The 27,663-nt window shown below is 47.8% G+C and overlaps 1 protein-coding gene across 4 annotated transcripts in view; it reads right to left on the minus strand.

Moving 5' to 3' along the window:
• Nucleotides 1-394: 394 nt before the first annotated feature.
• Nucleotides 395-27,663, minus strand: part of LOC142587387 (uncharacterized) — a 174,772-nt gene continuing 147,503 nt past the window's right edge. For 3 of the 4 annotated variants that reach the window (XR_012829511.1, XM_075698352.1, XM_075698351.1), the window contains one exon: nt 395-658. Coding sequence is in view for 3 of the 4 variants with exons in the window: in XM_075698352.1 (XP_075554467.1) it covers nt 489-658 (170 nt within the window). In the remaining variant the exon portion in view is untranslated. Of the gene's footprint in view, nt 659-1,940; nt 2,071-27,663 lie in introns of all 4 variants that reach the window. The other variant, XM_075698350.1, reaches the window with a different exon arrangement.

Raw genomic sequence — 27,663 nt, forward strand, 5'->3', positions numbered from 1 at the left:
ATTTAGAATGTGTGAGCTCAGTCCACTTCGGCACAGTTACGGAGACACGTTTCTAAAAATTTGACTAACCTCGGCACACATGTTAAATGGTATTGCGTTAAGAACTTCAAGCTGAAGTGGCTGACTGGTTAGTATGTTATCATCAGTGCATTAGTTATTTTGAGAATTGCTGAAGCTTCGGTTATACCTAGATACACGCTCTATATCAAAGAAGCAATGCTTAATCCTCATGCAGATTATACCATGGGGCGCCTTCGGAATATGTTCCACAGAGCCGTTTAGTAAAATGTCTGTTCACGCTACCACATCTTGTATTTGCCTAATTTGAGAATATATGGAACCAGAACACATTTTTTTATGCTAATAAACAAGAAAATGTTTAAGGCTGCAAATGCATAGCAGCGAATTTCAAGCTTTATTCCCCTCAAAAGGCAATCTTCTTTGTTGCATGCAGGATCGATGCTTAATTAAAACATTTAGTTGGTTAGTTATTGAGAATTCATCCGTTTATTTCTGTCGAGGTAGCTGCAGAAATACTGCTCAGCTTCATAAGCATTATATGTCTTATCTCCGCACAGTGTAAGCATAATAAATCTGCAGTAGTCAGGAGCATTCTGAAGTGCCTCTTCAGGTATCCACAATGTGCAGAACGTCTGACCTGGAATTGAAATGCTTTTTTCTAAATAATGCTACAAAGATAAACATGCGAAGTTTGTCTATGGCAGCATAATGGCAATCACTGTCACTCTAAGAAAATGCATTGCGTAATCAACAAATCCGGAGTTGGATATGCAAGAAATCTTTTGGTCACCATGTGTACAACTGAATGGGCAATTATTGCTGTATGGCTGCATAATTATATTGTTACGGAAAGATGACAGAAGAGAGAGAGGAAGAAGCATCCTCTAACGCCGCAATATCAACCCTGATGGCCCTGAGTTGCTCCTTGTCTTTCCTCGTCTTCTGCGATCCGTTGTTCTCGAACAACTTCATGATGCACCGACTGCGGGACACCTTGAAGTTTTGCATACATACGACCGCGTACGACGCTGGTTCATCTGCTCCGCTCTGTGCGTCGTTATGTCGCAACTTGCGAATTGTGTCAGCGCCGGAAGAAACCTCCCTTGCCACATGTCGGCCGACTAAATCAAATTGAAGTTCCCTCTGAACCATTCTTTCACGTGGGCTTTGACCTGCTTGGCCCTTTTCCGACGACGACTAGAGGGAATAAGTCGATCGCCGTCGCTACTGATTACGCGACACGCTACGCGATAACAAAGGCGTTGCCGACTAGTTGCGCAACTGATGTCGCCGATTTTTTCCTTCACGACGTGATTCTCCAGCACGGTGCACCTCGACAGTTACTTAAGACCACGGCCGCTCGTTCTTGTCTCGCGTTGTCCACGACCTCCTCCGCTCTAGTGCCACTGAGCACAGGCTGTCCACCGCTTACCATCCACAAACAAACGGTCTTACGGAATGTCTCAACCGAACACTCACAGAGATGCTGCGAATGTACATTTCCAATGATTAGCGCAACTGGTACGCCTCGCTCGCCTACGTGACATTCGCGTATAACTCGTCCCGACATTACACCGCAGGATATTCACCCCTTTATCTTGTGTGTGGTCGAGACCCCACATTGCCATTTGAAACCATCCTACCTTCTATTCCCCGCGTGGCCACTGAGTACGCTCGTGAAGTCATCGATCGCGCTCACACGGTGCGTCCAGTCGCCCCAACTCGCGTATTAGCCTTGCAGCATCTGCAAAAAGAGCGTTGCGACCAGTGGCATCGCGATGTTCAGTTTGCCCCAGGTGCTTGGGTGCTGCTTTAGTCACCATATCGTCGAGTCGGCCTTTCTCAGAAGCTCCTGTCTCGCTACACATGGCCTTATGAAGTCCTACGTCAAGTTAACGACGTCGATTGCGAGCTCGCACCGTTACATTTTCATCCATCCTCAAATCCGCCACCTGTTGGCATCGTGCACGTCTCGCGGCTGAAGCCAGAACTTCGCTCGCAGTTCTTCGCCTTCCATGCGCCGAAACGGCGCTTCCCCACCCGGGGGTCCTGTTACAGAAGAATGAGAGAAGAGAGAGAGGAAGAAGAAGATCGCGAGAGGATGGCTGCTTTGTGTTGTTGCTGGTCAGCCACCTTGTCCACATGGACATTGCTTGTATATTTACTGTAAATATATTGTCTATACTCGCCCAACGTCCCCGCTACAATATTAAGTTGAATTTGTATCGTATTTTGAGGACACCGAAAAAGATGTATGGGGAAAGACGAAAGTCCTTCCCAACCGCAAACCGGTGCTTGTTCACATGATTTAAATTTATAACTAGACGGATCAGAAAATTTTCCTTTTACTATATTTGAAGATTGATACGTTCACTTACCACACGAAAGGAGTGACGCATTTCACCTCACCTTACAAAGTCAAGACGCCTTGCGTGATACTCGTATTATTGAAGCAACACTCTGGCCCGACTTTCAAGTTAATGTTTGATTTATTAGAAAGAACATATATAAATCACACGAAGTGAAATACATTTGCCAAAAACCGGGTGCCGCGAATGATTATTGAAGACAAAAAATTTGCGATGGCATTTCTTGTCTGCCAGAGAAGTAGGCTCAGGTTCCTCAGGAAAGGACGCTCTATGCACCTTGCTCATCGAACTTGTTGCATGTCCACTACGACAACACTGGATAAAGAATAAGTGCTATTGTTTAGCAGTGTTTTCAAGTTTCCGCGATGTCCTACTAACTGTCCATAGCTGTGAAAGCGAGAGGCTATTTTAAGAGCGGCGGCGTAAATTGAGAAAGTATTAAATATCTTGATTTTAGCGCCGTAGTACTGTAGACTGCCCGAAGAGCAAGGCATTGCTGCGGTGCGAGTGCGCAAGCAATTCAAGCCATTGAAAAGGGCAATAATAGCTTCGAAATCTGGTAAAGTGATGTGGTTTGTATCTAGATACCGTCTTAGCTGCCTTTCTGAATGTATTTGTGTATTGAATACTGCGAAGTGACGTAAATATATATTTAGTTTGTCTCCTATTTTGTTAGCTGTGACTGCCAAGTTATACGATAAAGGCATTACTGCAGGATGTTCTCTGAACATTTACCCTTTATATTCCTGCGCTGTTGTGTGCAAACATGCCGGGAACGCGTGCTGTGTGAGCGGTGGTTTTTATGAACAAACAAATGAAGGTGAGCAGGCGATAAATGGTAGACGTGTTCTAATTACCATAAAACGCAGAGCCCGACTGCATAAAAATTACGGAGGAACCCATCTCTCGGTGACTGTCGACGGTAACGCGATTAGCATTCAAGCAATGCAGAGACACACCGATTACTAAGGCTCGTTTATTGAAAAGCTCTAGTCATCACTCTGACACTTCCGCTGCTTCGGCTACACGTGGAATGGGCCCTCTCAGATGTCGGCCCATTTTCCCATGGTACTCACCTGCGAAGATTGCTGATGATCGTGTTCGTGTGACGACCACTGTATGACGACGGCACAGTCACGATGGAATGAGGAAGGAACGACGACGATGGAACAAAAGTGCTAGGAATACGACGGCATAGTGAGATGACCATACTAAAATGATGACAATGGTATAGCGACGACACCGTGCAAAGGACAGCAAGAGAACAGTGGTATGATGACAAAGGCGGGAAAATGAAGTTTAGCGGCGTGACTATCGTATCGACAGCAGGCGAAGAGTACGGCCTCACTTGCAGGCAGCGCGAGGATAGAACACGGTAGTGCACTCGACCTGAGCAACCGCCGTGTCGGCCTCTCCGGACATCACGCTACACCATGGCTGGCCGGCGTAAATACACCGTGGCCACGGCCGCTACCCCTTCGCGCCCACTCAGGCAATTTGGTGACCCGGACGATCGAGTCCAGCCATGCCAGCTCCAGCTCACTGACTCCACCATGTCGAGTGACCTGGCCTCACGAGGTCCGGCAGACGTCCCGCGGTTGCAGGGAGTCTGGGAATTTTACATCAAAATGCCGGACATCTGGTTCATCCAGCTGGGCCAGCCATTTCCTTCTCACAAACGTTCGAGGCTTCGGCTGGGTTCCGGGCTCCGGCTGTCATTTCCTGGCCCCTACTCCTACGAGGACTTACGGCCAGTCGCCCCTGCTCACTACGTCACCTCGAGCACTTACTCACAACAGCTCTCGCCATTTCAACTGTTGTGTCATTCCGCGTCTTGTCGGCCCACATCGCCTGCATCCACCCTTGCCGAACGTTAGCACGTGCAGGCCCGTGCTTCAAACCTCTGCACGGCCCGTGAGCCTCCTCCCCTTCTCAAAGGCCGCTGCGCAGAAACTCTTTCTAAGGTATTCACTGGGCCCATCGTGAGCGCTCCCCTCCCCTCTCTACGGTCTGTGGCTCTCCTCCTTGGACATTCCTGCAAACTATCCGCTTTTCCATCGAGGGCACATCACTAATCACCAATACACAGGCTCACCTGCCGGCTCCACTAGGCACAAAATTCACTCTCGCAGGCATGACGACACCGCAAGCACAACATTTGCCATGCCTGCAGCCACCACCACAACCCTGATTCCATCAGAATTCGAGATTTCACCGCAAGCAGCAGCAAGACAGCCTTCCGATATTCTGTGCTCACAGCTTCCGCGGATGCATGGCCTATCGAAGTTTTACAGGAGCAGCTCTTGCTTGCTGCTTACTAGTGGCGCTTACGCACTACTGGAGATTAGCCAATACGGTGGTTAACGGGCAAAAAGAAAAGGCGTGAGAAAAACCTAAAGGAACAGTAAACCAGGGTAAAGTATAACGTTCATGTTATTAAGTAATAAATTTACGTGGTAGATACCGAAAAAAATATTGATACATGTGTTTAAACAGCTAATTTACAGTTTTTATGGTGCTTTAGAATAATTTCGAAAACACAATCAGCGTATTTATGATATTTCCAATTATTGATTTCCAGAATTAAAATGGTACCCTTATTGAATCACGACGTCATCATCAACCTGGTTACGTCCACTACAGGGCAAAGGCCTCTCCCATACTTCTCCAACTACCCCGGTCATGCACTAATTGTGGCCATATCGTCCCTGCAAACTTCTTAATCTCATCCGCCCACTTAACTTTCTGCCGCCCATGCTACGCTTCCCTCCCATTGGAATCCAGTCCGTAACCCTTAATCACCTTCGGTTACCTTCCCTCCTCATTATATGTCCTGCCCATGCCCATTTCTTTTTCCTGATTTCAACTAAGATATCATTAAATCGCGTTTGTTCCCTCACCCAATCTGCTCTTTTCTTATCCTTTAACGTTACACACATCATTGTTCTTTCCATAGCTCATTGCGTTGTCCTCAATTTAAGTAGAACCCTTTTCTTAAGCCTCCAGGTTTCTGCCCCGTAGGTGAGTACTGGTAAGAGACATCTATTATACACTTTTCTCGTACGGGATAATGGGAACCTGCTGTTCATGATCTGAGAATACCTGGCAAACGTACCCCATACCATTTTTATTCTTCTGATTATTTCCGACTCCCGACCTGGATCCGCGGTCACTACCTGCCCTAAGCAGATGTATTCCCTTACCCCTTCCAGTGCCTCGCTACCTATCGTAAATCGATGTTCTCTTCCGAGACTGTTAAACGTTGCTTTAGCTTTCTGTAGATTAATTTTTAGACCCACTCTCCTGCCTTGCATCTCCAGGTCAGTGAGCATGCATTGCATTTGGTCCCCTGAGTTACTAAGCGAGAAATTATCAGCGAATCGCAAGTTAATAAGGTATGCTCCATTAAATCTTATCCCAAATTCTTCCCAATCCAGGTCTCTCAATACATGCTGTAAACAAGCTGTGAATAGCATTGGAGAGATCGCATCTGCTGGCCTGACGCCTTTCTTTATTGGGATTTTGTTGCTTTCTTTATGGAAGACTATGGTGGTTTTTGAGCCGCTATTGATATCTTTCAGTATTTTTACATACGACTCATCTACACCCTGATTTTGTAATGCCTCCATGACTGTTGAGGTTTCGACAGAATCAAACGCTTTCTCGTAATCACATTAGTGTATCATATAGACAGTCACAAATGACCACGTAGATGTTCTTGCCACTAAATCTGAATGAAGAAGCTACGAAAGAGAGGATATTTTTAGTAGGTAAAGAAATACAAAATTTTCGGAATGAAAAGTGTAATTTCTTTCTCTGATATTTAAATTGACGGCATGCTAGTAGAAAGTGATCAAGCTTTTCGGGTTCCTGGCAGGTACGACACAGAGGGGACAGTGCCAAACCAGACCTCCATAGGTAAGGATATAATGGTAGGATGCAGCATGGTAATTTCGTAATGGAGATTTCTAATTTACGTGTGTAACACCATTCATTGTCGAATGAAGACTACAAATGATTGAATTCCGACGTTTGGATTGTCATTGTTTTGTAGAACCTTAGAAAAGAGGACATTTTCTAAACCCAGCCGCAATGACATCAGCCGAAGTAGGCACAACGGACATAGCTGGTCTAGCGAGAGATATCCGCGCAAGTGTGTCTGCGATTTCATTTAAGAATATACCCCAATCACCTGGAGCCCATTAAAACCGCGCCAGACTAAAGTTTGGAGGATATAATGACTTAAATGTATTCGCCCAAGTAGTGTCTGAAATGAAGTGAGTGATGTGCATAGTGGCAGTGAATCAGTCACTGTAACGGCAGTTGAATAATTTGAAGGAAATTTTTGAAGAGCGGAGATAACGGTTGATTGTTCAGCCGGAAACATAGGTGTGAAAGGCAGAAGGCCTAATGCATATGACAAGGATAGGGACTCGGAGAAAATACCCACAGCCGTTTTAACGAGGCAGCGTTAAGGAGCTCGTGTCGCAGAAAAGCCGGTGTCGTCGGCGTCGGGGTGGTTGTCCGTGAGCGATAAATCCCAGAAGGCACTTGATAAATAAAGAACAACTTACAAGATGGGCTGGGTGGGAATCAAACCAGGGTCTCCGCAGTGTGAGACGGAGACGCTACCATTCAGCCACAAGTCCGACGGTTGAAACGGGACAATAGTGCCTCTAGTGAATACGTTGTTGCCTTAGAAACGTGTCGTAGAAAGTTATACTGCGGTGGTGGTAATGGTGCTAACAACTTTATTTACAATCCGGCAAATTCGTTCCCTGGGCCTAGGCCGCCCCCGAGGAGGTCCGGAGATCCTGACTCCACGCCGCCTCACGGGCTTGCTGCATGGCCCATAGTTGATTTTCGAGGTTCAAGCTGCGCAACGCGGCCGTCCATCGCGCCGCAGCTTCATTTAGGGAAACTGCATTTTCTTTGCATATAACTTCACATTCCCAGAGAGTGTGTCTGAGAGATGCGTGAGCCCTGCTGCATAGCTTGCAGTTATCATCTGAGTAGACGTCCGGATATATCCTCCTGAGATGGACGGGGTTGGGGAAGGTCTTTGTTTGTAGCTGCCTCCAGTCTACCGCTTGGGCCCTGTAGAGTTTGGGGTTAGGGGGCGGATAAACCCGCCTTGACTTTTGATAGAATTTTGCAATATCACAGTATCTGATCATTCTTTCCCCCTCTGTCTATGCCTCCGTTGTATTTCCAACCCCAATAGAGGATCCTTCTTCGCGGGCGCGGAACGTGAGACCTCGCGCTACGCGGTGGACTTCCTCGTTTAGGTTGGGTATGGGGGTGTCGGGGGACGTATGAGCTGGGAACCATATAATGTGTCGTTCCTCTGTCTCCTCGGAGGTGACATAGTTCGCATTGGCTTTAAGTATGCCTCAGCCTTCGGCGAAATTCTGCCTCGTGCATAGTTTCTGACCGCCGTCTGCGAGTCACTGAGTACGTATCTACAACTGGGGTTAACGTTGGCTACAGCTATCGCCACCTCTTCCGCTACCTCGGGGTTTTTTACACGTATGCTACATGAACTGACCAATTGTTTCTCGGTATTGAGGACGGCCACTGCAAGAACACGTTGATCCTCGTGTTCTGCCGCGTCTACGTACAGTGCTTCTTGTCCCTACAGAAGGCTTGGCATAAAGCCTTGGCTCTACTCTCTCTTCGACCCTGATTGAATTCGGGGCTCAGGTTCTTGGGTATATAAGCCACCTGCAGCTTTTCCCTGATCGCGCTTGGAAGGGATGCCTTGTCGCCGTGCTGCTTGTGATAACCCGAGTTTGTCCAGGATCTTCCTGCCCGTTCGTGTCTTCGCTAGTCTTTCGAGTTGCGAGATTTGGTGTGCCTCAATTAACTCTTCAAGCGTGTCGTAGACGCCCAGCTGTAGCAGAAGTTCCGTGCTGGTGCTGTCTGGAAGGCCCAGCGCCATCTTGTGTGCTCTTCTAATGAGGGTGTTCAGTTTGGCATATTCGGCCGCGTACCAGTTGTGGTAGGCAGCTACATGGGTAATGTGGGTAATAACGAAGGAGTGTATGAGTCTGACGACGTTGGCCTCCCTCATACCCTGATGTCTGTTGGTGATTCTTCTGATGTAGATCGGTAATAATGAGCATGTAAATTACAGAAGTCGCTGTTACACGAGTAGCGAAGTACGTTTCCGCCACATTTAATCTGCGCTCTGCGCATACGCAGAGCCATCTTGCGGCAGACACAGAAGACGCCCTCCTCGCAATGTACGGCGCTGCTCCGACAGGTGGCGCGCCACTCGCCCGCGCGACGCGGCTGCTCTTTCCGCTCACAGCGCAATTCCTAGGTGCAGCGTTCGAAGCACCTAGGAATCGCCCTTGTCGTGATCGCTGCGCCGTAGCGCGTCTGGTGGGAAAGCGTCCCCTGCGATATGTGCCATGTTGCTGGCGAGGAGCCATGCGTCTGCGTGGTGCTCCCAAGCGAGATAGAGGACAATCCCATCGTAGCATCAGCCCCATGAACGCGTCCGCCTTCATGGCGCGTCGCGGCCTTGCTGTCCGTACCGATTACGACGTTTGGCTCGCGTAGATCATTTCTCCCTCCGAGACACCGACTTCTTTGGTTCGTTCCGCTTGCTCAGGCGCACGTTTCGTCATTGTGTGACTCAAGAGCATGCCGAGCGAATGAGTGGAATGTGCGAACGGGATGCGATAACGCTATCGCGTTCCACTCTTAAAGGCGAAACTTAAATGTCCTCCAATTTTTGTCCCACTCACTGGCGCATCGGTCGTAATCGCATGATCGACTTCCACTTGCGTTAAATTATATTCTACCATGTCATTTGAATATGTAGTGAGCAGGAGTTCGGCATTTGATGCAAATATATTGTTTAGGGGAGAATATATATACAAGGATATCTTTACAAGGCAAGACACACAACGCTGCAGCAATTGTATGGCTAGCGCGTGCACACCAGATAGCTGCACCGTCATCGTCGTCGTCATCGTCCAATTACCGGCCATGGGATCGCCACCCGTGATATTACACGCCGGCGGCCGAAGCATCGTCTCGGTGCAATTAGGACTCGGGTGGAGAGTTGTACGGTTTAAGGTGCGAGACATGAACGATGTTACTCCTGGTTGTTGCAGAGGCTCACATGGGGATCAGCGGAGTGGCATCATTGGTCACATTAGCGAATTTGCGTATGACGTGGTAAGGGCCGAAATACCATGAGAGAAATTTTTGCACAGGCTAACGTGGCGTGACCGCAACCACAGCAAGACGAGCGATCCCAGAGGGAAGTGGACCGGCCGGTGTCGCCGTGTCATAAAAACATTTTTCGTGAATCTTTGAAGCCGATAAGCGGTCTCGGGCAACCTGGCGGGTGATGTAAGCACGGGCAAGAGTATCACGAGCATAGGCAGTTGATGCGTCTCCGTGAAGATGGATTATGGTGTCCATGGGGAATGGCGGGTCATTGCCAAACACTAAAAGAACAAGTTAAGAGCCAGCTAGGTCGGGACGGGAAGAGTTCTTGGCGAAGGTCAGAAAACGCAGGTTGATGTCCCAATCTCGGTGGCCCTCATTCACGTACACAGGAAGCATATCTATGTGGGTAGGGTTGACGCCTTCAGTAAGGCCGTTTGTCGGTGGGTAGTATGCAGTGGTGAACTTGTGTTTGGTCGGCCAAGAACGAAGAATGTATTTGGCTACTTCAGACAAGAAGCAGCGGCAGCGATCCGTGATTAACTGGCGAGGAGCAAGGTGGTGCAGCATGACATCATAAAGAATGAAATCGGCTCCATAAGTGGCGCAGCTGGTAGGAAATGCTCTTGCCTCAGCGTACCCCATTACGTAGTCATTAGGAACTACAACCCATCTATTGCCCTTGTCAAAGACCCTAAATGATTGAGGCAGACCGGCAAAATGGTGTATAGGGGATATCAAGGGCCTGAAGGCTGCCAGCAGGTAGTCACGAAGGTGTCTTGAGTCTATGGCAGTGGTCGCAAGTTCGAACGTGCTGTCGCACACAACGGCAGAGACTAGGCCTAAAGAAGCGCCTACGGATGCGATCATGCGTGCGTGTTACGCCTAGGTATCCGGCAGTCGGTGCATAATGAAGCTGGCACTAAACAAGAGAACGAATATGCACGGGAACAACAAGCAAGAGCTCAGCGCCGTCATGATTGTCGTCGTAGCGGTGTAAGATGTTGGGAAGGACAAGCATCCGTCGTGAAGAGTCAGAGTGAGGAGAGTTGAGACCGTCTATAATAGGCCGCAAGGATGAGTCACGGCACTGTTCGGCAGCTATGTGCACAAAATTTGTAGTGGAGAGAACGAACACTTCGGACTTCCACTGTATCAGGGGGATCAACTGGATATCGACACAAGCAGTCGGCGTCTTGGTGAAGCCGCCCAAATTTGTAGAACACGAAAAATGTATATTCTTGCAAACGTAGTGCCCAGCTGCCAATGCTACCACTGGGTCTCTGAGCGAGGAAAGCCAGGAAAGTGCATGCTTGTCGGTAATAATTGAGAAATGCCTGCCATAGCGATGCGGTCGGAATTTTGCGATGGCCCAGGCGAGAGCTAAGCACTCGCGTTCTTCGATGGAGTAATTTTGCTCCGATGGCGACAGAAAGGGGCTTGCGCAGGTGACCAAGCGGTGTAATGTGGGCTAGTGTTTTGCAAGGAAGGCATCCATACCGTGGCCACTGGCATCGGTACGAACGTCCACGCTGGCTCACCGGTCAAAATGTTTAAGAACAGGTGGGTTCGTCAGGATGGCAACAAGCGATGAAAAGGCGTCCTCTTGCTCTTGACCCGCAGTGAAAAGGACGTCCTTCTTGGGTAGGCCAGTGAGAGCGCGGGCTACTTCCGCCAAATTTTGGACAAAAAGGCGTAAGTACGAGCATAAGCCAAGAAAACTTCGGATGTTCTTGTCCGACCGTAGAGTAGCGAACTGGCTAACCGCGCGGACTCCGTCAGGGCCTGGCTGCACGGCTGCATCATCGACAAAGTGGCCCAGCGCGCAGATTTGGCGATGCCCAATGCGACATTTTGACGAGTTAAGTAGAAGGCGAGCATGGCGAAAAATGTCAAGCAGGGTGGACAGCTGAGCAAGATGGTTTTGAAAAGTTTTCAAGAACGATCACATCACCTAGGCAGCAATGACACATGGACTAATAGATGCCTCGAAGGAGAGAGTCCATCATGCACTAAAAAGTAGCAGGAGCGTTACATAAGCCAAAGGCATTGCTTAAATTGATAGACGCCATCGTCACTCACGAAGGCGGGCATCTCTCGGTCTTGGTCGTCTACAGCGATTTGCCAGTATTCTGAGTGCAGGTCGATTGAAGAGTTATACCTGGTTCTGTGCAAGCAGTTGAGAGCGTCATCAATACGTGGGAGAGGATACACAGCCTTCTTGCTACTCTGGTTGAGATGGCGGTAGTCAACACTGAATCTCCAGCTATTGTCCTTCTTTTTCAGAAGTACGACGGCTGAGGCTTAAGGACTGCACGAGGGCTAAATTACGCCTTTGCTGAGCATTTTATCAACTTCCTACTCTATACAACAGGCTCCGGAGCTGACACATAGTAAGGCCTTCGGGGAATGGGAGTCGCATCACCGGTATGAATGGCATGGGTGACGATGGAGGTCTGGGTGAGGGATAGTCGCCAAAGTGCAAGACATCTTGGTAAGAGAACAGCATGCGGCGAAGGGCAAGAGCCTATGCCGGAGAGAGCGCTCCTGGGAAGGTATTGTATAAGAGTCTACCTAGTAGACATGTACATTTCGTCTGCTGCTGAAGAGCTGATCGGCTGCGGCGCCTGGCTGCTGTGCACGCGCAGCCCACTGCAGCCAATCAGCACTTCAGCAGCAGACAAAATAGACATGACCACTAGGTTAACTCTTACAGAATACGTCCCATGATATCATACATGTGAAGTGGTTGCAGGATGAATCTTACTACGATGACGGCGGCGAAAAATTGGGTGGAGATTCTCTGGTCAGGACAGAAACCATGTGGTTTGCCAATGGGCTCAGATGCGCGACGGATATGCCGCGAGGAAGAACTTGTACGGAGAAGCCAAAATTGAGGACGGGAAAAGAGGTTCGGTTGTCTGCAATTGTCAGCACCATATAGGGGAGCGCGACGTTGCGTGTCATGGCCATCTCAGGAATAGGGGAAGCAACGTAGTCGCCATCGCGTAGGGGCGGAAAGGGTGAACGTTGGATGTATATTGCGGCTTGCGGTGGCAGTCGAAGAAACTCGACAGTGCGTAGGCGGGGTGGGGCGGTGGCGGCGTTGTCAAAGCACAAAGGGAGTTCTAACCGGAGGAGTTCCGTGGAGCAGTCGGTAAGGGCAGCATGTGTGGACAGAAAGTAAATTCTAAAGATAACGTCTGCTCTACAACGACAAAAAGGACAGCTAGGCGGCGTGGGGCCCGGAAATGGTGATGCATGCATGGCCCATTCCAACCACGGCAGGTGTACCCCCGCCGACTACTTGGATGGTAGGTGAAGCCGCGGGCGACAGGAATTTCTGGAGACGGCGGCGGAGGTTCGAGCTCATTACAGAGGTTTCTACGCCGGTATTAACGAGAGCAGTAACTGCCACACCATCAACCAGAACTTCAAGAAGGTTTTATCCTGAACGTGGGATAAGCAGAGGATTTTCAGGCCGGGTCGTGAATGCAGTGGCACCTCCCGGCGCAGCATTAGCTAGTTTTCTAAGAGGTGGTCGAAGGAAGAGCGTGAGCGGCGAGGTTGGAGCGAGCGGGACTAAGGGCGCCGAGGCGATGCTGAGTGGCTGGTCCCATCTTCCCTAGAAGAACGTTGAGCACATGAAACCTCTGGATGGAACGACGAAGCATATGGAGCACGATCTTGGTGCCACGGATTTTAAAGGTTTAGTTGGTGTGACATGACATGTCCAATCTTAGAGCATGTGAAGCAGATGGGCAGGTCATTAAGGGTGCGCCAATCGGCTCGATTGCGAGAACTTGGCGTGAAGGTTCTGTTCGGTGCAGCGGCAACGACGACTGGGGAGACGGGTCGGAAGCAGCATTACCATCATGAAAGGCTGGTAAAATGCCAATTTTTGCGACTCCTTGTCGAACTACGGCCTGAATATTTGAAATAGTGGGCAGGTTGTCTTGTATATCGCCATAGGGAGAAACGGGCGCCATGGCCTTGAGTTCCCGACGGACGATCGTGGTGACGTTTTATGCAGCCGGCGTTTAAAACAGCGTGGGTAAACCTTCGCATAAGGACGTGGCTGCCGATTGGGAAGTCGGTAGAAGAGATGAGTGGTACGATGACTTTTTGTCTGCTCAATACAACAACATTCTGTGATGACGAGCTGCATTATACAGTAACCCTTACACAGTAGTGTATTGAAGGCGCGATATACTATGCCTTTTGCACGTGCCCAAATTTGACCGCTTCAACAATGTCCTTGTCGACATTGCAGCACAGAGCCAACAGGTCCTGAATGTAGGAGATGTACGTACGTTCCCGAACAGATCGCGCACTTTCTGCTTACAGACGTCCCAACTTGTCAAATATTCCTCATGCATCTCGAATCAGAGTCGGCAGTGTCCGACAAGTAGAAGATGACATTCGCGAGCATTATCGCCGGGTACCACTTGTTAATGTTGCTGACGCACTCATCGCCAGCCCCTCATCGATGTCAACGTCCTTTGTGCCATTCAAAATCCTGGAATCAAGAGGGTGCAAGAGAAATACCGCTGTCGGGTGTTGTTCAGACTGGGTCACTTCGTCAGTCACTGTCTTGCAAAGATCCATCTCACGTTGTTGTGGCGAGCTTTCCTTGCACTTCTGACAAAGATATTTGGGGAGAATTAGTATACAAGGATACCTTTACAAGGCCAGACGCACAACGTTGCAGCAATTGTATGGCTAGCGTATGCACACCAAGTAGCCACACCGTCGTCGTCATCATTGTCCAAGCACCGACCACAGGATCACCGCCCATGAGAATATCATCAAATCCAATCTTCATATTATGCAAGGGCTTGTCTGGAAAAATTAGCGTATCTATATCAGCTTGTACAAAAACTTGAGGTCTATGTAAGCGTGACCAATGCCCATCGAAAAGTGCCCTGATTTCACTAATAAATACAAATTGTGATCGTCTCAAAGAAGATTCATAAATGTTTAAATACGTCTTTACTGTTAGGATGCGGAATCAGCAGGGAAGAGTAGGCTGTCGTGCTTCTTGATATAACACATTGTTAACTACAAATTTTTGTAAACCGAGACAATTCCGGAGAGGCTCTCACTGTAGAAGAAACAGGGGGTTAATTTTGTATGCTGGCCGCCAGAGAATAGCACACGCACAAATTCCAGTATTGGTCCAACGTACATGCGATAATTCATTATTGCAGCTTTCCTGCATATCCTATAGTGATGTCCGCGAAGTTAGCCTATCATGCGAGCACCGCGTGCTGCCTTAGATTTCACAAGATCAATGTGATTTCACCAGCTCAATTTTGCGTCGTATATTACACCTTGATATTTGATACAGCCAACTTGCGGAATTATTTTATGATGGTATTGGAGAGAGACATTTTTTGGTACGTACAATAAAAGCCCGAACCAGGAACTTTTGTTGAAATTAAGTGACATTCGAATATTTGCAAACCAAGTTTCAAGGGTTTCTAAGTATGAATGCAGTGTTCTTTGTAAGGAGTGAATATCATTCGCAGAGGAGAAGAATGCTATGTCATCTGCATGCTGGTACGGTAAGGCACAATGGAATTGAGCTTCACAAAATGGTAAAGAATATAGGGGAAAGGACAGGTTCCTGGGGAGCTCCTCTTGGTTCATTATATTTTTGCATTTACAAGCCAAGTAGGGTTCAATAAAATTTTCTATCCTTTAAAAATTCATATATCCAAGTTTGAAGGTACCGAGGAAAACACCTGCTATTTAAAACGTTAAGGAGTATGACGTCCTCTATACATGCGTATGCTTTAGCTAAATCAAGGGTTACTAAAGTTGCATACTTCCGCCTGTGTCGAGCAAGCTTAATCCGTCCCTCTAAATTGACATCTGCACCCCATATCGAGCCTAATCGTCTAAATCCTGCCAGACATGGGCTCGATTATTTATTATCACCTAAAAATTTCAATATATCGATGTGCAAAACTTTCTATGAATTGCATAGCATTCGACGTTCGTGCCATTGACGTTATATTATGTATAATAACTCCCGCTCGTTGCTTTTCAACAAAGGGGTTTATTTTTGCTATATTCCTGTCCAGAGATGACCATGCCTTCATCAGGAAGTAATTAACTATATTGGAGAAGTCTTGCAGAGAAAGGTCAAACAATACGGTCAACATGCCCGGTGTAATGCCATCTGGACCCAGAGCTGTGCCAGGGAGCATCCGAACAATATGCTGAAGCTCTTCTATTGTTGCATCTAAGAAATCAACCCTGACAGAGCCCTACGAAGTTTGCCTGCAGCTGAAGTGTAAAGCCCTGTTCTAAACTTTCATGAATGTTATCTCATGATTCTAACAATTCTTTTGGTAACAGAGCAATGGAGTCAATATTTATGGGCCCTTGGACGGCCTTGCGAGAGCGGAGATACCTGATCAGTGGTTTTTATTAGCACGTTTCGATAAAAGATTATACCGTTTATCATTATAATTATCCTTCGCTAATGAAACAGTTATTTTAAGCATACGAGCACCATACTTATAAAAGCTTCAATTAGTAGGGCAGTGACTGAAAACAAGTTTCTTCGATGCAGCTTCTCGGCGTCGATAATCTCGTGCGCAATAACTATTACAGCGGGGACAATCAGTACACATTTTGTTGACGAAGCTGCTAACTCCTATTTTTCAACGGCACCTTCCAATATTGCACAAAGGCTCATTGCATTAATATCTCTTTCCACACGTGTGATAGAAGACAAAGTTGAGAGTAAATTATTTTAATGTTTTGAATAGTCCACAGAAGTGTCTGCATGTTTATTTAAAGAAATAAGGGGGTTGGTAATATTGTTACGAAAACGAAGCCCGATACACAAATTTATTTACAACTATTTCCATGTAGAAAAGTTGGTGGTTATTTTTCCTAGGTATGGTTTGTGGCGCAAAATACACTTCTTGAAAAGGGACAGAAGAAAGGGAGACAGTGAAGCGCCACAAAGTATACCTAGGCAATCTAAGCACCAACTTGCCCAAGAAGAAGTCCTGTTGGTGGTTATAGCACAGGCTGGTACAATTGCCACAGCTTTATGAAACAGTCTACCAGTTCCTCTTCATTCTCTTGCGCGCACAGTCCTGACCATATGCACCGCAACATAATCACCCGGGATGGAGCGCCGTACCGGCGCTTCTTAGAATAATAGCGAACTATAGGAAAGTACGGTTTTAAACGGAACACGTGGATGACATCAGTTCGTTGCTGGGAGGACGACGATGTGTCTTCAACAGGACGATTTCATAATTTAATTGACCTAATCGGAACAATACCCGAAGGGCCCGGTAAGCGTGATAGCAGTTTTTCAGACAGGCCAACATGGCGACTTGTAGCATAATCACAACAAAATTTCCAGGAGAAAACTGAAGGTTCGGGTGGCAACTGTCGTAGCGAGTCTTTTGACGCCTGATCTGCTGTAAGTCGATCACAGGCGATCCGGGGAGCCATACGAGCCCGACCAACGGCGTCATGGGCGTATTCTGTGGTATGCCGTGACACCGAGGGTAGCAAGGTGTAAAAAGACAGAGTGGGATGGCCCCTAAACAAGCCGTAGAAAGGCGAGAAATCCATGGTATCATGACATGACAAACTGCAGGCAAATGTCACGTGGGACAAACTGCTGTCCCAATCGCGATAGTCCGTTAAAACGTACATAGGCAACATCTCTGTAAGGGTGCGATTCAGTCGCTCAGTCAGCCCATTAGTTCATGGGTGATATGTGGTTATGAGCTTGTGTTCGGTGGAGCAGGAACGAAGTAGGTCTTGGACCAATAGGGGCAGGAAGTAGCGGCTGCGGTTTGTCACCAGTTGCTTTGGCGCGCCATTGTAAAGAACCACATCTTGAAGTATAAAAGCTTCTACACCTGCGGCACAGCTGGTGGGCAGGGCCCGTGTAATTGCATAACGCATCCCATAGTCTGTGGCAACGGCTGTCCATTTGTTAGCTTTTATGGATCTGGGGGAGAGACCAAGGAGGCTCATGCTGACACGGAAGAAAGGCTCCGTGGGAACACCGATTGCATGAAGGTGGCCAGCTGGTTGCGCACATGCCTTCTTTCGATGCTGACAGGGGTCGCAAGCCGTAACGTAACGGCGCACAAAGCGGTAGAGGCCTGGCCAGAAGAAGCGACGTCGAGCTCTGTCGTAAGTGTTGGAGGTGCCAAGGTGTCCGGCAGTGGATGCCTCGTAGAGCTCAGCAAGAACAGTAGAATTGAGATGACGAGGGACAACTAGCAGTAAATCTGGTCCATCAGCGCATATGTTGCATCGATAAAAACGTCCTCATGGAGCAAAAACATTCTTGTCGTGCAATCTCATTGACCTGAAGTCAAGCGTTCAATGATCGACCGGAGCCACTCCTCCTTTCACTGCTGGTAACAATGTCGCGAAAGTCAGAAATGGCGTGAAGGGAAGTGTCGGCATCCTGTTCGTCGTTGCCTGGAGGATCGATGGGATGATGAGACAACCAGTCCGCATCCGGTGGTAAGCGGCTGGACTTCTACATCGCAGTGAAAGAATAATCCTGAAGTCTGAGTGCCGAGCGACGAAGGCGGCCAGTCGGGTCTTTTAGTGACGATAGCCAGCACAGGGCATGGTCGTTCATGATGACACCAAATGGGCGGCCATCCAACTGAGGGCATTATTTAGCCACTGTCCACACCAGAGCGAGGCACTTGCGCTCGGTGATAGAAAAATTTCGCTCTGAATGGGAGAAGAGGCGAGTGCCGTAGGGAATGACGCGTTCGACTGCATTTTGCTGTTGGGTGAGGACAGCACCTGTGCCATGGCCACTGGCGTCTGCACGAATTTGAGTTGGCGCAGTTGGATCAAAGTGGCCTATTATCGGAAGCGTTGTTAACAAGCGGATGAGGCTGTCTCGAAGGCATCGGCTTGCTCACGGCCCCAAATGAATGCCGTGTCTTTCTTGAGAAAACCAGTCAGTGGCTGGGCGATATCCGCAAATTTTGAACAAGCCCACAAAAATAGGAGCATGCGTCCACGGAGCTGCGCAGATCTTTTGTTGAGCAGGGTACAGGAAAGTTCTTGACTGTGTGAATCTTATCATGAGCAGTGTGTATGGTGGCAGCACTGATCAGTGAGCCAAGAACTTTAACTTCGCAGTGTGCAAAATGGCACTTCGAATATTTTAGTCGAAGGCCAGCCTCCCTGAAGACTTCAAAGATAGCGGACAAGCGACTGAGGTGGCTGTCAAACGTAGGGGAAAATGCGATGACATCGTCAGGATAAATAAGCAGGTGGAGCACTTTTAGCCCCGTAGGAGAGGGTCCATCAATTTTTCGAAAGATACTTGGGCATTACAAAGCCCGAAAGGCATTACATTAAAATGGCAAAGGCCGTCCGGTGTAACAAATCCTTTTTTTTATGATCTGGTTCAGTTGGTCCAGATCGCCGGCTGCCATCATTCTTTTTGACAAGACAGCTGGCGATGCCCAAGGACTTTAAGGGGGCTCAAAAACACTTTTCGTTAGTATCTTGTCTGCTTCAGCTCGAATGACGTGGCGCTCTGCATAAGACACGAAATAGGACGGTGGATAGGGCTAGCATCACCGGTGTCAATCCTGTGGGTCAAAATGTAAGTCCGTGGCAGTAGGCCATCTCAAAGACGTCGCGATAAGACACCAGGACGCGACAAACATCCGCAGCCTGTTCGGGAAGCAGGTCTTCAGTGATCATCTTCGAAAACATTCCGAGATCGGAAGTTGTGAAACTGATCGGACAGCAGGCGGCTGCAGACGAGCAGGGAGCATCTAATATAGAAGTAGAGGAATCGTTGATGGGAGAAGCTTTGCCGAGTGACATGGCTTTCCGGATATCTTGAATACTAAAACCAAAATCCAAGCAGGAAGAACTACGCAGTTATGGGCGATAGTCACATTGGTATAAGGAAAGGCAACTGTGTGTAGCACGAGAAAATTGACATTAGGAGTCAGAACATAGTCATCGCCTGGATGAGATGGGAAGCACGTCCACGTCATTTACATGGAGGCTTCAGGCGGCAACTGTAAAAAGTCTAGAGAACATATACGAGGCTCAGCTGATTTCGAAGCACAGCACTGAATAGGCAGGTGGAGTTGCAGGAAGCCAGCAGCACAGTCAGTCAGGGCTGAATGGTACGACAAATAGTCGCGGCCGAAGATCCAATCATGGGGACACCGTTCCAGAACACCAAATAAAACAGAAGTGTCAAAACCAGCAACAGACATTCGGGCAGTGCACATGCTGATAAATGATAGGGAATGATGGGGCTGATAAATGAACTAGGACCAAAAAGTAAGGAAGCTCTGGTGGAAGCAGTGGAAAAACTATAAAAGATAGACGAATACCAGACAGTTGGCGACAAAGTAGAATTAATTTATTTGATAAAGATAAGGGAGAGAAAGATAGAATTCCCTCATATAGACCGTTGACCGTTCCATCGGTAATATACAGGGTAGCAATGCAGGCAATCAAATTAAAGCTCCAAGCATGGGCAGACAATAATGTCATTTTGGGAGAACTTCAGAATGGCTTCAAAATAGGTAGGCGTTTAGATGATAACTTATTTGTTCTTACTTAGTGTATTGAAATATCATAAGTAGAAAGAAGACCGTTATATGTGGCCTTTTTAGACATTATGGGAGCCTATGACGACGTAGACCACAACATCTTATGGGATATTCTGGAAGGGGAAGGCTTAGGTGACGATTGTCTACAGCTTTTAAGAGAGATTTACCTATACAATACCGTTTGTGTTGAACGGGAAGGGATGAGGAGCCATGAAAAAGTTCATATCAACAAGAGACTGAGCGAGGGTATCCCCGCTGCTGTTTATGATGTACATGGTGAGGAGGTAGAGGGCGCTAGAAGGAAGTAATATCGGGTTTAATATCTCATACAAACAGGCGGATACAAAAATAGAGCAGCAGCTCCCAGGTTTATTTTATGCGGACGACATTGTGTTGCTAGCTAACAAGCAAAGTGATTTTCAACGTCTGGCTAATATCTGTGGACAGGAAGGCAACAATTTAGGTTTGAAATTTTGTGTCAGGTGTTATGGTATTCAATGAAAACAGTCAACAGACAGCGGAGATACAGAGCTAAGAAATACCTCGGATAACAGAATATAAATACCTTAGTATATGGATAAACGAAGGCAATATATATGTAGAAACAGAGGAAAAAGCAATAACAGTGAAGGGGAAGAGAAATTCAGCCATAATGAAGCACAGAGCGCTATGGGGATACAATAGCTACGAGGTCCTCCGAGGTATGTGGAAAGCTGTAATGCTTGCAGGACTTACTTTTGGAAATGCGGTTGTTTGCTTTAAATCAGGGGTACAATCAGGACTCGATGGGAAGCAATGGTCAGTGGGTCGCCTCGCATTGGGCGCTCACGGTAAGACTAGAAATGAAGCTGTGCAGGGTGATATGGGTTGGACTAGTTTTGAAGTGAGGGAAGCTCGCAGTAAAATTTAGTATGAAGAACGGCTGAGGCACATGGAAGAAAGTAAATAGGCTGGGAGTGTGTTCAGGTATCTGTACAAGAAAAAATATTCATTCTCAGTGGAACTAGGAAGCTTACCAGCAAGTATGAGGCCTGTAGGGTGGGAAACACAGCAACAAAGAAGGTCAAGCGGAAAGTCAGAGAGGCTGAAATAATCTCATGGGCAGCGGCGATGGAAAAGAAACCTGCCATGAGTAAGTACTTAATAGGAAAAAAGCAAATCAGGAAAGAAACAATTTATGATAACTTAAAGGGAAGCTCATTACTTCTCGAAGCGAGATCGGTATGCCTTAGAACACGCACCTATAAAGCGAGGTATAAGAAGCAAGAAGAAGCATGTGTTTGCTGCGGTAAAGCTGAGGAAACGATGGACCATGTTTTATTAGAATGTGAAGACGTCTACCCAGCGGTAGATTTAGGCACCACTCGCCTCCTTGAAGCCCTTGGGTTCAGCGGGAGCAGTGGAAAAGGAAACATGTTCGCAGGAGGGATTAGTAAGAGGCGATTGGAAGATTGGTGGAAGAAAAGTAGGGAAACGACAAAAAACGCAGACGTACAAAAACAAAGTTCGCAATAGGGGATAAGAAAATTTGGTTGTGGGAGTTCATAGGGTTGTTTTACTTTATTTTTTTGTATTATTTAACCTAGGTAGGACATTAGGCAGTACAATAGCAAGAGCTTGGTGGTGCAACCAGCCGCCCCGTTCCAAAGGGGACGCTCATAACATCCATCCATCGATCCATAGCCTCCACAGCGTACGAAGAAGAAGAGGGCTAGCTTACGGGTAGTGCCAGAATTGAACAGGCTAGCGCGCAAGACCTGAGCGGCCGCGGTGTCGGCCGCTCCCGAGATCCCGCTGCACCAAGACTGGCAGGTATAAATACATCGTTGCTACGGCGGCTGCCTCTTCGCTCCGCCTCCCTCAAAGCTATGTCGACAACCGGATGACGAAGCTGTAATGATGACAATGGCACGACTACGATGGCATAACAACGACATTAACACAACGGGTGCATGACATTGACTGTCTGAAGAGGACTTAATGGTGACGGTGACATTGATATGGCGTCATGCATGATGATGTTGACGATAGTTTCCCCTTACCAATAAATGGCTCATACCCCCTTAAGCAGTGAGCGGCAACGGAGACAGCTGTTGAAGGAGACGACGATGACGAATGCATCAGCAGTGGCACGAGCACGTTCGCGCGGTTGCGCCGAAGGGTGACGTGTGGCGCCGCTAGGCGACAATGAATGTGAAGACGTCCTCCCAGCGGTCGATTTAGGCACCATTGGCCTACTTGAAGCCCGTGGGTTCAGCGAGAGCAGGGGAAAAGTAAACATGTCCGCACTAGATATTAGTAACAGGCGATTGTAAGATTGGTGGAAGAAAAGTAGGGAAACGACAAAAAACGGAGACGTACAAAAGCAAAGTTGGCTATAGGGGGTGCGAAAATTTGGTTGTGGGAGGTCACAGTATTTTTTAAAAGCTAGGCAGGACATTAGGCAGTATAATAGCAAGAGCTTGGCGGGGCAACATACCGATCCATTCCTCATAACATTCATCCATCCATCCGAGCTAGTTCGTGGACGACGGGAATACCCCAGACATAAACAGCTTCGATCTAAAAAATCGCACGCAAAGCACTAGAATTCTTGGCGGAGGAGTATGTTTTTTTGAAGAGAAAGGAGGACAGGTCGGCCTGGAGAACGTGTCTCTAGCCTGCTACTCCTCGCTGGAGAAATGGGAAGTAATAAATACCAGAATTTTCGTGTTTGTTTTTGGGAAGGCATGAAGGTGCCTGTTTGATTTAGTGTTTGTTCAGTATTGTTGGATGTTTCTTTTGGGGTTGGTATAGGAGTGTGTGTCAGTGTAGTGTGCATTTGCCTAAAGAGTTTTATTCACTTGGCGGCGAGTTGTTGGCCACAGACATCGCCTGACGCTGTGATCGTCTCGCCGACAGCGAGCTTTTTGAACAGACGCAGGTATATTTACTGCGATTGGATCTTAGCACAAAAGGGCGAGCCGCGTCCGCCATGTCTACATTTACACAACCCTGTTTGTCGGCGTGCGAAGAGCTTCTATTTCTAGTTTCCTTTCCTCCCGATCACCCGTGGTGGCGGCCGGGTCGAAATTTCACGCGTGCCTAGCTTCCTCTGCCTCCTCGGGGTGGGGTCCCGTCATCCACACGAATGGCAATAAAAGTGTGCGCATAGCTTTCCTCACGATGACGACTGATCAAGGCAATAAATGAGTTCGTACCTTTGTTCAAAACTCTGCGTCACCTATGTGTCGTTTGCTAAACAGCCTCACTGGTCATTCACCTTCACAGCGTCGAATTGCTCATGATTTTTAATCACAACACATCGGTCTGCATTCTGTTGAGTCGTTCAGTGAGTACACTTGTTTACGGGTGATATGCAGTTGTTTTTCTGGGAATAGAGTACGTAAATTTCATAATGCACTATGTCAAATGGGCAGTAAATATGGTTCCTCAGTCAGTGATGAGAACTTTATTACTTTAGTGGCGCCATGCCACAGCGCAATGACAGAGATAAAAAACTCAGCTACCTCAGTGGCCGTTCCCCCAAGACGAGATGCTGTCTTGGCATATCAAGTTCGGTAGTCAGTTGCAAGTACGATCCATCGCTTTCCTGACAGCAAAGGAAGGGTCTAAATAGGTCCATTGCCACTTGTGTAAATGAAGCTTCCTGTGGCTGTATGGGTTGCCGAAAATCAGCTGGCTTCAATGGCGGCGTTTTGGGTCTCTGGCAATCCCGGCAGGCTCTCACATAGTGTTGCGCCGATTTCACCAACTCTGGCCAGTAATACACCGGACTACTAATACTTCATGCGCAGTCGTGGGAATCATCTGCCCCCTACAAAGTGTCTTTCTGAGGATTACCATGGCGCGCTTCCAATATTTCGAGTCGTCAGTTTGAAGGTACGACGAGCAGAAATGTCTGTACACTATGCTAAAAATTTCTTTTTTACACGACCTTATTTCTCAGAACGAACGACGACAAGCGCCGGGCAAAAGCTCGTGGAACGTCGGCGTGGTGTCCTTCGAGGTAATCAATGAACAGACGTAACTCCTCGTCAGACTGCTGATCCTGTGCCATTAGCGATGTTATTGCTTGCAGAAACGGACAGTCTTTGCCATTCAGCAGATGTTGTGATGTCATTTCGACGCACCGGACATGTGCGTGGAAGTGACATGGTCAGCATTCAGCCTTGTCACGACGCCAGGGACAGACAACGACGCAATATCAGTGGGTCATCGCAATGGCTTAACTTTCACCCCAACTAGAAACATTACCTCGATAGCCCTGTGAGCCAAGTCGCCATCCTACTAGCGAAAGTAGAGAAAAATGACATTGATAAGCTGGGTTGTAAAAGAACGCACTCAACAACCACACACTGAGAGCTCCCACGAAAACAATAAGCCCGTAGTACCCCAAAGTAGCGTGCTTCTGCCTCCGCCCTAGAGAGGGCCACGTAGTGGTTTAAACAATCTGTCGACGCCCTAAATATTCATCATAGCTGTTGTGCATCTCATCTATTTGAATGTCCAGGTATTTATGTCCGCCGACAAGTACAGAGAGGGGACGCATTTCGCGCTGTACACAGGACGACGACGTACTTTCTGTGCAGGAATGTTTTTTTCGCATGCCCCCCCCCCCCTCACAAGGTCTCAATTTCCAAAAACAAACTGTTTTGAGTGCCTTACCTGGTTTCCTTATCGCACTCAGCTGCTTGTAGTGTGGGTTTTTTTGGCACGCGCAAGTCCACAAAGGCGCACTGCCCATTTGGAATATACTGTCTAAGATTTGTGGTTGATTTTATTCTAGGTTCTCAGCCATTTCGAGTCGTAGTAGTGTACGAAATCGAGTCTGTTCAACGCTTGAGTCGCTAGACACTTTCATGCTTGAGCCGTATCCCCCTTTCTATGTAGGCGATTCCGATTGCGTGCCTTACTTCAACCGTAATACAAGTCGCTTGCGACGAGATCAAATGACAGTTACGCGGGGCTCTGCAGTAACTTGTACACCAATTTAGACAAAAGACACATTGGTTGAGCTGCACAGACACATGTTCGGCGCTACATGGTCGCAAACACAGATAGCAAGCCGCCTAGACCGAACGACAGAAAGCTGAGCTAGTTGGTAAGGATTCATTATGCAAAAAAGAAGTGAGGCGTGCAGACAGGACACAAGAGTAGAGAAGTGAACAACACGAACGCCGACTATCATACTCAGACCGGTTATACTTTCCCCAGGAACTACTGGTTAATGTCGTTTCTTGTGGAGTTCTGAGCTTTTCACGTCGTGCAATGTGAGTGTCAGACATTTACCCTGTCTCTTTGTATCCGCGCGGTTGTGCATATGCAAGAAAACAGTCTTCGGCACATGGAGGCCACAATACTTCGCGATCACACGGCTGTTAAGTTATTGCATTTGCAGCTTGGTGACAATACTTGCACGGAAGCAACCGCCACATTGTGTATTAAAACTAGGGCACACTGGCACCCATGCGTACAACAGGCTCGCCACAACTGCCGTAAACTCATAACTGCAGCTGAATAGCACACTGCAGCACATATGCATCGTGCAGTAGAGGAGCAAGTTCAGTTTGCCATGCGCGACTACCACCACCTTTAAGATGCGCGATATCAGCTTCTTCATAGAGCAATGTTGGACCCATCTGTGGTGTGGCAGTTTAATGTCACGTCGCGCGGACACGAAGAACCGCCATCAGTGTCAACCGTTAGAAGACTGGACGGAACATGGACCTCAGATCCAGTCCCTATAATGGCAACGTGTGCCGCCCACTTCGCCAAGCCGTTTTCTTCAAAGTGACGTTCGACTTATACAAGCGACTTCACGCGAGAGCGCCACAGTTTTGTGAAGGGTTACCGCAAGTGCCCAATAACTTGGAGGAGCCGCTGCGCTGCCCATCTGCTGCTGAGGAGACCGGCCATGTCATCCACGGCATGAATTCTGTGTCAGCTGCCGGCGCAGACGGCTCACCAGCATCTTTTTATAAGTCGCTCTGTACACAGGTCTGAGCAAGTTCGGCAGCAATGGTTAACGATATCATTGAAAACAGATGCAAACCGACATCGCTTGTTCAAGGTCACGTAATTCAGATTCTCAAGCCTGACGGGAACGCGTTCTAGGTAATTGACTGGAGCCCAATCACATTGTTGAATACTGATTATAAGATAATAGCCGCTTTGTTCACGAATCTCCTTACGAATATTCTACCGATGGACATGAGCGCCTAGCAAACACGCACGTGCCAGGCAGATAGATGTTTATCAGCACTGGCCTTCATGCACAATATGTTCATATACGCAACAAGATGCGGAATCTATTGCAGCTTTGTGTGGATCAATCGAAAGCTTTTGAGAGAGTGGAGCACGACTACTTTCTTGCTGTGTTAGGGTGCTTTGATTTCCCTCCAGAGTACACGCCAGCAATTTCTGTCCTGTACAAGGATAACTCAGGGCAGCTGTTCTTAAACGGCCCGGTAAGTGCCCCTTCAGGTCTCACACGGCATCAAGACAGGGTGTTCTCTCTCCCCTTTGCTCTCTTCATTGTGTCTGGAGACGCTTTTGCAGACGATGGACGCTGTAAAGTAGAGCTATTCTGAACTTTTCTATTCCAATTCTGCAATCAGCCCCCCGCGTTTGGTAGAAAAGCTTTCACGCCACCCCCACTTCGCCTCTATGTAACGCAACGTGATGAGACCCGCGATACCTCGCCATCTGAAATGACGTCTACACACGTCAAGAGTAGACTGCAAAGTAGACTGAACAAAAAAAATTTTTCTGGTAGGATGCCTTTTCAATATTAGCCCTATGCTATTGATCAAAAGTTTTCGCGCTGCGCCCACTTGGCCTGTCTTTCACGTGACGTCATAAGGCCGCGAATACTCACTGCGTCGAAATCACTTGTAGGCATTGTTGATGCGTTATTATGCCGCACAAAACTGAATTTTTCCCTGAATAGCTGGTGACTGCACTTTTCGGACAGGAATAGAAGATGACGGACCGGCCATGGCTCAGGTTACTGGCTACTCGAACCTACCGGAGAGCATGCATTTGTTTGCGTTAACAAAGCTTTTCGCATTACACTACAACGTTATCAAGCCCTTTCGGCATCTATAAAGCATCACTCTGGCAACGAATCATTCCTTAGGATCAGTTTTAGCAGCGTTCCTAACGTTTCCTTACACGCGGCCGTGATTACTTGACCAGCTACCACAATTTAGTAAAGGGTGTCTGACCAATCGTAGACGCCGGCGCTGCTATCTTCATCCGGTTATCGATTTTCACTGCGCTGCCTCGGCCCCATCAAATCCCTGTCCACTTGACCATGCTTCTCGCGTCTTGTGAGCCAATTAGATAAGAAAAATGGCTCAATGAAGGCAATGTTGGCCGTTTCGAAAGCAAAGCACGGTGACTTCCCACAAACGAGGAGAGTGTTTCATTTGGCTGTTCAGACAACGCTGCGGGTCACCGCTCGGTGCTTGCGTCGGTGG

The sequence above is a fragment of the Dermacentor variabilis genome, chromosome 7 (assembly GCF_050947875.1).
Source record: "Dermacentor variabilis isolate Ectoservices chromosome 7, ASM5094787v1, whole genome shotgun sequence".
In the NCBI taxonomy this organism is placed as follows: domain Eukaryota; kingdom Metazoa; phylum Arthropoda; class Arachnida; order Ixodida; family Ixodidae; genus Dermacentor; species Dermacentor variabilis.